The sequence below is a fragment of the Lepisosteus platostomus genome, chromosome 6 (genome assembly GCF_059453375.1).
Source record: "Lepisosteus platostomus isolate fLepPlt1 chromosome 6, fLepPlt1.hap1, whole genome shotgun sequence".
NCBI lineage: Eukaryota > Metazoa > Chordata > Actinopteri > Semionotiformes > Lepisosteidae > Lepisosteus > Lepisosteus platostomus.
Window position 1 is genome coordinate 65,964,305 of NC_142616.1, and position 13,803 is coordinate 65,978,107.

General features: G+C 52.7%; 1 protein-coding gene across 2 annotated transcripts in view; it reads left to right on the forward strand.

The window, feature by feature from the left end:
- Positions 1 to 13,803, forward strand: part of rad54l2 (RAD54 like 2) — a 61,329-nt gene that overhangs the window by 36,748 nt on the left and 10,778 nt on the right. For both annotated transcript variants that reach the window (XM_088637007.1, XM_088637008.1), the window contains 14 exons: positions 1,524 to 1,726; positions 2,708 to 2,831; positions 3,265 to 3,429; positions 4,646 to 4,884; positions 5,541 to 5,723; positions 6,139 to 6,272; positions 7,448 to 7,644; positions 8,081 to 8,423; positions 8,776 to 8,953; positions 10,190 to 10,429; positions 10,973 to 11,091; positions 12,126 to 12,229; positions 12,585 to 12,684; positions 13,227 to 13,432. In XM_088637007.1, the coding sequence (XP_088493133.1) occupies positions 1,524 to 1,726; positions 2,708 to 2,831; positions 3,265 to 3,429; positions 4,646 to 4,884; positions 5,541 to 5,723; positions 6,139 to 6,272; positions 7,448 to 7,644; positions 8,081 to 8,423; positions 8,776 to 8,953; positions 10,190 to 10,429; positions 10,973 to 11,091; positions 12,126 to 12,229; positions 12,585 to 12,684; positions 13,227 to 13,432 (2,535 nt within the window). The remainder of the gene's footprint in view (positions 1 to 1,523; positions 1,727 to 2,707; positions 2,832 to 3,264; positions 3,430 to 4,645; positions 4,885 to 5,540; positions 5,724 to 6,138; positions 6,273 to 7,447; positions 7,645 to 8,080; positions 8,424 to 8,775; positions 8,954 to 10,189; positions 10,430 to 10,972; positions 11,092 to 12,125; positions 12,230 to 12,584; positions 12,685 to 13,226; positions 13,433 to 13,803) is intronic.

Consider the following 13,803-nt stretch of genomic DNA (forward strand, 5'->3'; position numbering starts at 1 on the left):
AACAGAACTATTTCCCTTTGTTTCTGCTGAATCTGTTGCTTTGCAGTAGGGGGTAAGCCTGGGCTTACCGAGGTTTTATGGGTAACTCTTAAATCATCAGTTTGTCAGTTTGTGAACATCTGTACCATCAAAGTTCTACCACCACTGGTAATTATTTTTTGTAGTCAGACGTAAGCCAGGTATTATTTATTTATGAAGGATTTGAATGTCCTGTTTATTAACACACCTTCACATACAGGTTCACTAGGTTATCTTCATCTTTTGTCAATAATACGTAACACTCTTCATTTCAATAGTGGTGTACCGTTAAATAGACTCCTTCTGAGACCAAGCATAATCGGAAACATTGCGAAAATCTAGAAATAATCTTGGTCACTTGGTCACAAAATTTTCTCTTCTATTACCCTATGGTTTCTAAGATTGAGTCTGTTTTTTTCTGTTAAAAAAACTCAGGAGAACCTGAGAAAGGTTACACAGAACAGGGGGCCTTTCAACCCGTTGATAAGTTCAAAATCTGCGCAGGTTTGTCTTAAAGGAAGAATGAGCCAAGCTGCGCAGTTTATCAACTGAAGCGGGCCCGCGGAGATGCGCCCAGAAATAATCGGAAAAATGAAAGCTGCGCTCGGGTGGCTTTATGTAAAAGTGATTTGTGGAGAGTGGGGGTGAATTATCTTCTTTTACGTCATCTGTCGAGGAATCACTCTGCCACCCACAAGTTATATAAGTCATTTATCTTCCTGCCCAGCCGTTGTCAGGTGTGTGTGTGTGTGTGCGTGCTCTGTGTTCGCTCTGGTGTTTAACCTCGGGGGTGAGGAGGGGGGGGGTGGGGCCAGGCCCTTTCTCCAGCAGTATGAGTGTGTGCTGGGGGAGGTGGGGGGTGGTAGCATTTCAGATTCCGCCAACTTTTTCCCTGTGCTGTAACCTTGACCGTGTAAAATCCCAGCCACATCCCGCCCCAGACCGCACCGCCCCGTTCCGAGGGCTTTGTTTCATAACTGGTAAATATTCATGAGCTCTTGCATAACCTGTTGGGGAGAGAGTCTTTTATTTCAGCGCAGCAGGCGATTTGATTTGGTAGGGAAGCCCAGATGCACGTCTTAACTTGGGTTCTGGGCCGAGCGTTTGATCTGTTCTTGCATCGTCGGCTCCCTTGCATACACCCGCTTGCCCGACACCTGTGAGGTCGTGGGAGAAGGTCCGCGACGTTTAGCGCCTTCGTGGCCACCTTATCTTTAAAAGTGTCGTGCCTCCGTCCAGCTGTGCGAAACGGCCTGCTCGAGACACTATCCCTACCCGTGCGGTGGTGGAGCAGAGGACACGCTCTGGTCTAGGTGAGCACAGGCCTGCGAGGACATTGGAAAAAGAGGGTCAAGCCGTTTCTGCTCCTTCGTCCAGTTGCCCTTTGGGTTTGATTCAATGCGTAAAGCTGGGAGGCCGCAGCACATTTCTTACAGGCCCTGTAGCCTCAGTGTTTATCCCTTTAATTCCCTAACTCTCCTTCTCCTTCTGCCCACCTGTTGCAGACCAGCCCCAGGCGGCCCCTTACGGCGCAGAGAACGATGCTCGGGGGGACGCCCTGGGGTGGCAGCGCACCCCACCATCTACCTCACCCCCGGGCGAGACCCCGCGGCCCCCCTCCAACGGGGAGAGCAAGGGCTCGCTCGCCCTCGGCGCCAAGAAGAAGAGGGTGTCCAAGCCGGCGCACATGAGGAGGAATATCAGGCAAGTCCCGGCACTCGCTCGGCACACGGTGGGGATGAGTGGGTGTCCCCATTCGTCAGCACCCTGTCTGGTACGCTGCAGTCTTTGGGCGTGGGGTGTTTAAACATGCTGCTTCTCTTGCGAGTGAAGCCATGCGCTCTGTGCAGCAGCTGCAGTGGACAATCTAGGCATACAGAAGGTGCCACAAGCACTTTTTAACCTCCGCATGTATGTGTGGACGTGCAAAATCCACCCTCCTTTAGAACAAAGGACACTTTTACTTTTCCTGAAGAAGCTGAGCTTTCCGCCAGCGTTTTCCGGTTCTGATCTTGACGGATACTTCTTGGCCTTGACAAGAAAATGGAGCAAACTGAGTTGTAAACGGTCTCCTTGCTTGTGTTCTGAGTTCCGAGTTCTGAATTGGCAGCCCACTGAAGCGAAGCAGGTGTGAGCCTGGCCAGTACCTGGATGGGAGACCTCCTGAGAAAAACTAAGGCTGCTGCTGGAAGAGGTGTTAGTGGGGCCAGCAGGGGGCGCTCAACCTGCAGTCCGTGTGGGTCCTAATGCCCCAGTATAGTGACGGGGACACTATACTGTAAACAGGCGCCGTCCTTCGGATGAGACGTCAAACCGAGGTCCCGACTCTCTGTGGTCATTAAAAATCCCAGGGCGTTTCTCTAAAAGAGTAGGGGTGTAACCCCGGCGTCCTGGCCAAATTTCCCATTGGCCCTTACCAGTCATGGCCTCCTAATAATCCCCCTCTATGAACTGGCTTCATCCCTCTGCCCTCCTCCCCACTGATCGCTGGTGTGTGGGGAGCGTTCTGGCGCACTATGGCTGCCGTCGCATCATCCAGGTGGGGCTGCACACTGGTGGTGGTGGAGGGGAGTCCTCATTACCTGTAAAGCGCTATATAAGTGTAAGCAATTATTATTATTATTATTATTATTATTATTTTATTATTATTATTCTGTCTCTCCCTCTCTCCCTGAAACTGTGCAGAAAGCTCCTGAGAGAGCACCAGCTAGAAGCAGTAACCAAAGCTGCCCAGCAGGAGGAGCTGGAGAGGCGGAAGCGGCTGGAACAGCAGAGGAAAGACTTCCCCGCGCCTCCCGCGGACTTCATTCAAGGTGAGCCTGGCAGGCGCGCCCCGCGGGCTGGCTGCTGATGGCCCATCACTGGGCGTGACTCTGATGCGCTATGGCCCTAAAAAACTACCTGGGGTTTAGGGGAATAATTAGGCCCAACCAGGGCTGGAGCAGCCTGTTTGGAGATGGTAAGGTATTTCAGGACTGAAGAGAAAAGATGGTGACGCTAGAGTTATCCCAGTATCACAGAAAGACTCCCAAAGTCTGCTGAAGGCCAGCAGAGCTGATCGATCCGGGGTCCCTCCTGAATCCCACGAGGTGAGGATCTGCGGTTGAACCTGTCGCAACACGTGCTTTCTCTCCAACGAGCCTTTTGTTTTTTCTCGCGCTTGAAGAAGCCCGGTCCGCGAGATTCCCCTTGAGCTGTTCCGTGAACGAGTACTGCGTCGCTCACGGTCGCGTCTCTGTCCCTCAGGGGAGGAGGTCCTGAGGGCTGGCGAGGTGTCCCAAAGCACGTGCCATGTGGCCAAACAGGAAGTGATCTGCCTGGACACCAGTAACAGCAGCAGCAGCAGCAGCAGCGGCAGCAGCAGCGCCAGCGAGGATGACACAAAGGGAGCCTTTCGCGCCACGAAAGACGGTGAGAGACCCACGAGCCACGCCCCACTTCCACACAGCGACGGCCTCTTGCGACGCGGGTCTTTGCTCCACCAGGTTTTCTCGCCAGGAGAATCCTGCTGTCGGGAGAAAGGTTGTCTTGCCTTCCTGTGACTGGTGATTCCAGTAGTTTCTGGCCGTGCGGTACTGCCGTGTGATCCCCATCTTTAGTTGTCCTAAATGTGTAGTTTACTCTGTGGCGGTATATCCCCGATAAACTCACGCCTGTCACTTCAAGACATTACCCTGTAAGTATGTGCTGTCGGGTCTTTTTTCGGTTAGATTTTAGAAGGCAAACCGCACGTAGATTGAAAGTTAAGGAAGAGTACTTTTGAAATCTTCTTTAACTTAGGCTTCCCCTCACATCACTGCCAAGTGTGAAATTATTCATGCCGATTTACTGCACGGGCTCTCAAATGAGGGTTTGGTCGTGTAGTGTGTCCAGCTTTCACGTTCTGTGCCCAGCTTCAGCACAGAGCGGACGGGGATTTCTGCACACTGCTGACCTTGGCTCAGTAGCCCGTTGCCCCTCTTTTGTGGAGAGATGCATGTGTCATTAAGGGACAGGAGACTCTTACGTGAATGTGTTTTCAGCAAGATGGTACAATTAGTGTCATTCATCCAGCTTACACACCACTTACCAAGCTCTGTCATTTTGCTGGGCTTATACAACTGGTTCTTCCACTAATCCTAGTTGTATAACCAACCGTTCAACGGTGTTGCATAACGGCTCTGCTGTTTTTTTTTTTAACCTCTGAAGTAAAACAAGTTGACCTAAGGTTGTGTCACTGGCCGCCAAATGGCCACCTGTAGTGCATATGACTGGCACCCCGTTGATTAACCTCTTCAAAGAGCTCTAAAAATATTGGAAATGCACACAAATCCAGGTTAATTCTTGTCTGAAAAAGAGACCAGGGACATTCGGGCTGCTGATCCTTCTCCAGGTGTGACACCTGGAAGCAGGACTGCCCAGTGCTGGGGCCCTGTTGGCGGCACGCGCCAGCGCAGTGCCCGACTCGAGCGTGCTCGCGGGGTTTGGCGCGGTGTGGGTTCCAGACGGGGGAGCGCGTGAGAAATGATCCCGGGGCTGTTTCAGGCCCTGCAGGGTGGATGAGGAGGCGGGCAGGGGGGTGGCGCTGACTTGCGGCCCAGGCGTGCATGTGTGTGTGTGTGTGAGCCCCGTGTCGTGTCCCGCGCAGACGTGATCGAGCTGAGCTCGGGCGAGGACGACGCCCTGCAGATCAGCAGCGAATCCGCCACCGAGGAGGAGGACCGGTCCGCCACGCCCGGGTCGGAGGAGAGCAGCGGGGCGCACGTCAACGACGCCCTGAACCAGCCCGACGCCCAGGGCCGCGTGCTCGTCAACATCAACCACCCCTCCACCGAGAGGGACCTGTTCCTCGCCCCCCAGCTCGCCCGCGCCGTCAAGCCACACCAGGTACCGGCCCGCCTGGAGCTAGCAGCGCCTCCTACAGGGCAGGCGCCGCTTAGAATCGCTTCTGCTCTCACCAGCACTTTGACCATTAGTGTTCTCTCGGTTTTAGTCTGCCTTAGTGGGTGGGCGCTGTTGGGTTTTTTTCCCACGTGAGTTACGTGATAACTTTGTGTTCACAATTAGGCTGTGTGTTCAGGCCTTTACGTACTGTACAAAAGTACTGTCTTTTCAAAAGCCACACCTGCAGAAGGAGTAACCTTCGCTGACTCACCCAGAGGAGGGCAGGTGGCGTTATTTTCTTGTATGTTGAACTTCTGATTTTTGTCCTAGCATGGCAATAGCCTTGTCCTGGTGTCATGAGTTTTTCATAGTGTTCAAACGACGCTTTGAGAAATACAGTCTAGGGTTGATATCTTGCTCTCTTGACTGCCAGATGAAGTGGCTTAATTCTAATTAAGCCACAGTCGGGGTTCTGAGTGGGCCTTGGACCTGGCAGTGAGACTCTTGTCACTGTGCGAATGCCACTGACCTCTGACCTCACGATCCTGTGCCCTGCGGTGTCTGATGTCTCGAGTATCTGCTGCAAGCACGAGTCGGCCTGTGGTTAAGATGGGGTCGGTGGCCTACCAGACATTGTGTTCCTTCCTCCTCTCCTGCAGATCGGTGGCATTCGGTTCCTCTATGATAACCTGGTGGAGTCTCTGGAGCGCTACAAAACCAGCTGTGGCTTCGGCTGTATCCTGGCACACAGCATGGGCCTGGGGAAGACCCTGCAGGTCATCTCCTTCATAGACGTCCTCCTGCGCCACACCAGCGCCCACACCGTGCTGGCCATCGTCCCCGTGAGTGACCCCACACTCCGGCCAGTCACACCCATCCACAGTGTCCTCCCTCCTCTTCTCCTTCCTCTTGTAGGCGCCCAGTCTCTCGGTTTGAGAACGAGAACCCTGGGATGAAAATACGCACTTTCTTTATACCAAAACGTAAAAACCTGGTGTTTGTAAATCGAGGAATGGGTGTACTATTAGTATTCACTGTGTTGTCTCCCAAAACCAGTTCCTTGAAGTTAGTGTTCATCATTAGTTGACATGTTCTGGCTTTACATATATTCAGGCCACACTGGAAAAGGCAGTAGAGTCGAAGCTAACTGACTTTGAAGAGAGCGGGGAGCCTCTCTGTTGTATTTTTAACCTAGTGTTGAAACGGGGCGTTGAGAAATGCCGTGCGAGGTTATTCTGCTCCTCTCTCGGCTGCCAGGTGAACACGCTGCAGAACTGGATGGCCGAATTCAACCTGTGGCTGCCCGCCCCGGAGAGCTTGCCCCCGGACACTGACCCCAGCGAACACCTCCCCCGCACTTTCAAAGTCCACATCCTGAACGACGAGCACAAGTGCGTACCTCGTGGGCTTTTTTTTTTTATTTCCCCCCGATGGCTGCGCAAAATCGAAGTTAGACGAGAACATTTTGAGTTTTTTAGATTTTCATTCCTAAACATGGCATGATTCCGTCGCAGCCCTGCAGTTGGTTTGGAAAGAACAGCCTATTCCTTGACGGCACAGCTTGCTAATGTGTTCCTTACATTGATACTGAATGTGAAACGTTCTCACACCAGTGCTCTAGGGACGTCCGTTGGGTTTCTTTGTCCTTTGTCTGCTTGATTAAATGTAATTGAAGACGGCACCAGGTCCCCACCTTTTTAGCTTCCTTAAAGACTGAAAATGTCCATCCAGCCTCGTCTCAGACATCTTTAACTGGGACTGAAGAGATCAAGTTCCTTCAGTCCAACATCAGCCCCATAAGCAGGGGCATGAGTTGATCATTTTTAGACTTTGTGTCCTGCTCTGATTTCTTTCCAGTTCTTTACTGCCCACAGTGTGTTTATGCTTGACTTTTAGTTTAGCAAGATAACTAATCTCCATGTATGTTTTATCAAATTGTATTCACCATGCCTGTACATGCTCTCTGAATCTTAGCAAGGCCATGTAGCTTTATCCTGAAAAAGAGCATCTCTTAGTTCTCCTGCTCAGAACATGGGTTAGTACAGTATACTCAATTGTAAAACATGGAATGCAAAAAATAATTTGATAGCCCTTAAGGTGAGGCTACCATCAAAAGTATCTGTTGGTATTCTGCAAGGCATGAAGTGTGTGTTACTAGAGCAAGATATCAAAATAATATTTTTTGTACTCAAGTGCCACTTCTAACTAAGTGTTCCTATTGACTTCCTCTTGAAAATGCATGAGCGATCATTTCATTAGTTTTGTCTGCTAAGTTTCTACTTAATCTTCATGCCAAACCCGTACATGAAGGTTTTGGATTGTTTCTGAAGCAAAAGGATGGCTTGCACGCATGTTAATTTGTTGCCATTTGTTTTCAGATGTGATAAGACGTGGGTAATATGGACTGAACTGAAAAATTCTCATGCTTGGCCACAGTCAAGGTTGTGAATGGGGCCTGGACTTGGCCGTGAGATTTTTGTCAATCTCCTGTGACCTCTGACCTCACAATCTGACCTCTGACCCTGCACCCCTATGTGACCTTTGACCTCACACTCTTCTTCTTTAGGACGACGGCCGCTCGGGCCAAGGTGATCAGCGACTGGTCCGCGGACGGTGGCGTGCTGCTGATGGGCTACGAGATGTACCGTCTCCTGTCGCTCAAAAAGAGCTTTGTGTCGGGAAGGAGGAAGAAGTCCAAGAAGCCGACCGGTCCCGTCATCATCGACCTGGACGAGGAAGACCGACAGCAGGAGCTGCTCAAAGGTCAGGCGGCCCCCTCTGCACCGCCCTCCGAGGAGATGGGCATCTTAGTGCATTTCTGTTCTGCTTTCACATTTCAGGGTGGATGATTTATTTTTACAATTCACGAGGCACCGTGAATAATTGAAACTCGGGAGTCAAGTCAGAGTGAGCGAGTTAAACTTAAGGGTTAAAGGTTACCCTTGCTTAGAACAGAGAGCAGGATCATTCTACGTCTGTGACAGTGTAGATTTTTACCATTGAAAGTCTGGTCGGGGTCAATCGAAAACACATTCAAAAACGTGGAGGGAAAGGTGACGGGGAGCTTGTTCTGCATCGGGACACCCTTCCCGACGTGTGTAATGTGTGAAGACGAGAGGGGGGGGCCGGTTGACGTACTGGTCTGTGCCCCTGTGGTCCGGGCTTTTCCTGCAACCCAGCTTGTGTCGGTGCCGCCCAGGGATCGAGAAGGCGCTGTCGAGGCCCGGGCCGGACGTGGTGATCTGCGACGAGGGGCACCGCATCAAGAACTGCCACGCCAGCACCTCCCAGGCGCTGAAGAGCATCCGCTCGCGGCGGCGCGTGGTGCTCACCGGCTACCCGCTGCAGAACAACCTCATCGAGTACTGGTGCATGGTGGACTTCGTGCGGCCCGACTTCCTGGGCACCCGGCAGGAGTTCAGCAACATGTTCGAGCGCCCCATCCTGAACGGGCAGTGCATCGACAGCACGCCCCAGGACGTGCGCCTCATGCGGTACCGCAGCCACGTGCTCCACAGCCTGCTGGAGGGCTTCGTGCAGAGGTGAGCCTCCCGCCCGTGCCTGCTGGCTGCCCTGCTTGCGTGGAAAAACTCCTCTCTCTCTCTCCTCCGCATCCCGCATGCCGAAGTGTGCACAGGCCACTAAGGACTGAACAATTAACCTGCATTCTGTCATGATCGTTCACCGGGTCACCACCCGCAAAATCCGCAGTGTGGAAGACAGGGTGTTCAAATATACGTCGTGCTTTACCTGAGTTTCTTGGGATCCCGGGATCAATCGGCAGCTATCTACTAAACGTGCCAGATGGGCCGAGCGATGACCGGTCCGATGCTCTCTGATGTCCGTTGCTGCACGTTCGATGTCTGATTGGCGTTGTGTGCTTGTTGTTGGCAGGCGAGGTCACGATGTGCTGAAGACCCACCTCCCTTCCAAGGAGGAGCACGTGATCTTGGTGCGCCTGTCGCCCCTCCAGCGGGCCCTCTACTCCGAGTTCATGAACCGTTTCCGGGAGGCGGGCAACAGCGGCTGGCTGGGGCTCAACCCGCTCAAGGCCTTCTGTGTCTGCTGCAAGGTCAGCGCTCTTCTCCACCCCTGAGTGTCTCACTGCTGCCTCACCCTTTGTCTCACGACCCGGCACGGCACGACTCAGCACAACACAACACGGCACGGCACGACTCAGCACAACACAACACGGCACGACTTGACTCAGCACAACACAACATGGCACGACTCGATACAACTCGGCACGACAAGACTTGACTCAGCACAACACAACATGGCACGACTCGATACAACTCGGCACGGCACGACAAGACTTGACTCAGCGCAACACAACATGGCATGACTCGATACAACTCAGCACGGCACGACAAGACTTGACTCAGCACAACACAACATGGCACGACTCGATACAACTGGGCACGGCACGACAAGACTTGACTCAGCACAACACAACATGGCACGACTCGATACAACTGGGCACGGCACGACAAGACTTGACTCAGCACAACACAACATGGCACAACTCGATACAACTGGGCACGGCACGACAAGACTTGACTCGGCACAACACAACATGGCACGACTCGATACAACTCGGCACGGCACGACAAGGCTTGACTCGGCACAACACAACATGGCACGACTCGATACAACTCGGCACGGCACGACAAGGCTTGACTCAGCGCAACACAACATGGCACGACTCGATACAACTCGGCACGGCACGACAAGGCTTGACTCAGCGCAACACAACATGGCACAACTCGATACAACTTGGCACGGCACGACAAGGCTTGACTCAGCGCAACACAACATGGCACAACTCGATACAACTTGGCACGGCACGACAAGACTTGACTCGATACAACTCGGCACGGCACTACAAGACTTGACTCAGCACAACACAACATGGCACGACTCGATACAACTCGGCACGGCACGACAAGACTTGACTCAGCGCAACACAACATGGCACGACTCGATACAACTCGGCACGGCACGACAAGACTTGACTCAGCACAACACAACATGGCACGACTCAATACAACTGAGCACGGCACGACAAGACTTGACTCGGCACAACAAAACCGCACAACTCGGCACGACTTGGCACAACATTGCACGACTCGATACAACTCGGCACATCACAACAAGTCTCGACTCAGCACAACACAACATGGCACGACTCGATACGGCTCGTTTTACACACGCTGCCGCTGAAAAATCGAACGTTGCGTTAGAGATGAATGTAATAATACGTGAGGTGCGTATTTAAAACGCCCCGATGCGCCCACGCCCCTCGCAGATCTGGAACCACCCCGACGTCCTCTACGAGGCGCTGCAGAAGGAGACTCTCGCCAACGAGCAGGACCTGGACCTGGACGACATCACCACGGGCAACAGCCGCTGCCAGGCCCCTGGCGGCCTCAAGCCCAAGCTGGAGGGCAGCGCCAGGCCCGACTCCACCAACAGCAAGTATGGCCTGCCGGGGGTGGGCCTGAGCGTCCTGCAGGAGAAGGCCAACCAAGTCATCACCTACGAATGGGTAAGCAGTGGGCGGCTCTCTGGGTCGCTGGGCTCCTGCACACAGCCGCTCGAGAACGTGAGTTACAAACGAGAGGAGCCCGTTTGGGTTTTGAGCAGCTCATTTATCCTCGAATCTCATCCGGCTGTCTCCTGAAAGAAACCAGGGGATCGGCTTCAACGACGAGGCTGGGCAGCTCGTTCCCCCACCCCCACCCGCCCTTTGGTTTGAATGCAGGGTCCACGTCTTGTGTGGGTTATGCTGAGCGTCACGCTGCGATTCATCCCGGCGATCAAAGGGGATGAATTATAGTTCTGGTTGTTTTAGGGGGTTGTTTTTAGTTGACACGTCATCTCATTCATGAGGATCTTCACAGCAAGAGCCTGACTGCTTGTTATCGGAATGACAGCGCTTCCTCTTGTATTTCCGATCTGTTCTGAGTAGAGTCACACGGGATTGTTTTTCTTCCAGAATTGATTTTCTTGGTGGGGTTTTCTTTGCATTCACTGATGGGCACGGATTGTAATGAATCGCTGGATTAATTAAAATTCCCCCCTCTTCCAGGCTAAGGACCTCATGACCAATTACCAGACGGGTGTGCTGGAGAACTCTGCCAAGATGGTGTTGCTTTTTAACCTGATAGACGAAAGCGTGAGGAAAGGAGATAAAATCCTGGTGTTCAGGTGAGGAAGAGACCGGCGTCTCTAATGGTCTTCCACAGCAATACCTACTCCAGTCCTGGGGGGCTAACGTTTCTGTGGGTCTTCAGTCCGCTTCTGCCATTAATGACCTAATTGAGCTGATCATTAGCTTGACTCAGGGTCTTCAGCAGTTGACAGGCTGAAGGAACCCAGAGAACTTGCTCGATTCTCGCCCTTGAAGACCACAGCTGTACACCCACGATCAGCTGGAGTTAAGTAAAAACTTCCGAGCCGGCTACAAGACAGATTTACATAAAATGTGACAAAAAAGACCGATCAGAGATGAACGTGGCCCACTGTTACGCTAGTATCGGGTAGGACTCGACCCAGGTGTCGGCTGTATCCTGAGGGCCCTGGACAGACTGCGATGGGGCGCTCAGTCCCTCTGTCTGGACGACGGCGGTCAGCGGTCGAGCTCTGGCCAGTCACAGTTGTCCTCCGTGGTTGTGCGTTGGCAACATGGTCCCCCAAACGTCGGGGGAAACAAGCAAGACACCCCCCTTGATGTCTTGAAAGATGGGTCACGAGGTGGTCTTGCTTGTTCTGCCGCTACAAAATCCGCTTTTCTGGATTGACGGGATCGGATGAACTCCTGCTTCATGGTCTCGGTCAGTGTGTCCCTGAACTGGAAGGCGTCCCTCGTCTTGTGATGAAGGAGATTGAAACTACAGACAGCAGCAGTGGGACTTAGTCCACCTGCACGCCTGTTTAACACATTATTAATGTTTCCACTGCTCTTCTGAATTTCTGTTCTGATTAAGAAGATGGCTTTCAAAAGTTTCAGGAAAGCCTTTGCTCAATAAGCCCTTTTTTTCCCCCCAATCCAGCCCCCCCAAAACGTTTTTTTCCCCCTTTTCCCTATCTGTATTGGCTGTTGCTGGATTTTACACAGCTGAAGCCGTGGACTGGCTTTTAGATAACTGGAAATACATTTCGCATTTGGGATTCTGGGGCAGGAGAAAAAATAAATCTCGGGTTGTGAACATCTCATCCAGCGACTGTCGTCTTCCCCACAGCCAGAGTCTTTCCACGCTGTCGGTCATCGAGGAGTTTCTGGCCAAGAGGCCCATGCCAGCTGAAGGACACAGTGGGAGCTGGATACGCAATGTCCACTATTACCGTGAGTGTCCGCTGTGCTCCCACTGACCTCTCTCTTCTACGCGGTCAGTGATGTAGACCGCTGCAGGCTGGGAGTTGGCAGCTCATATCCATTTTAATGCGTTATCGCCCTCTGCTGGTTGACTCTTAAGAACTTCTGTCTGCATTTAAAATTTCCACAAGCTGGGCAGCTCATACAACCACATGTGTTCTTTAAAGAGGCCATTGTTGGAGAAAACCCACAAATGTGAACTGAATGTGTTGTTGACCGTAGTGATATAATCAGTGAACATTGTAGGTGTTGCACGCATTGCTGCCTAGGAGCTGGGTTCTAATCTGCCGGTGTGGGGTCACGGGATCTGTCTCGCTGTCCACAGGGTTAGACGGGAGCACCTCCGCGTCGGAAAGAGAGCGGCTCATTAACCAGTTCAACGACCCCAAGAACGACACCACCTGGCTGTTCTTGCTGTCCACCAGGTCAGTCGATCGATCAAGTTGATCCGTCAGTCTTATCTGCGTACGAAAGGTTTTTCAGTACCGGCGTCTCGGATGTCCGGTGCCATGGAAAGTGACTGCAAAGCAAGAAAAAAAAATGAAGAGCAGGTTAGGATTTACAAGAATACAATACCGAATACCATAGAAACAGTCTAGTTCTGTTGCTACATCCTCTCCAGGCACATTTGCCTTTTTTCCTTAATGACTGAGCCTATAGGCAGTGCTTGTAAGCTGTGGCATGCTACTCTGCAGTTCATACCTTCGGTCTCCTGGGTATCCAGGGAGATAAGAGTCCTCAAGGGGAGACATCCGAAATAAAGAGATTGCCTAACAAGGTACAGACACCGGCCTCGGCTATTGCTAAATCCAGGTTGCGGGTTCCTGAACGCCCCGTTCCGAATCCTCATCCATCCTGCTCCCTCAGACGCTCCTGCCTTAACGGCGCTCAAAATGCAAACTGGATCGTTTTCCTTCTAGTCCCGTGTGTCCGGGTTTCAGCCCATCTCCTCCGTCTCCTTCTGCAGAGCGGGGTGCCTGGGCGTGAACTTGATCGGCGCAAACCGCGTGGTGGTCTTCGACGCCTCCTGGAACCCGTGCCACGACGCCCAGGCGGTGTGCCGAGTGTACCGGTATGGGCAGAGGAAGCCCTGCCACATCTACCGGCTGGTGTGCGACTTCACGCTGGAGAGGAAGATCTACGACCGGCAGATCTCCAAACAGGGCATGTCAGGTGAGGGGCCCGCCGGCGGGCGGCTGGGGTTTGCGTCCCGGGTTCGACGCCGCCGTCCGATCCCTGGATTAGCCTGAGAAGTTGCACACGGCGGAGGGCGCACCGGTGTTTCCCGGGCACGACTCGGAGACACATTGGAACAAAACTGCATTTTCGCGGGACCGGTGGGTCGCTCTTCAGTTTCCTAATAAAGGACTTTGAGCGACGGCACGTTCGGCCGTCTCTGAATGATGAAATGAATGGTGTAGCGCAGACATCACACGGTGCTGGTCGTAAAACTACAGGCTCACGAAGGTCTGTTTGACAGTCACGGCACATCCCCCCTTTATTTTCTCGCCGTCTTCTCCCTCTTGGCGATGGTGCCACAGGGT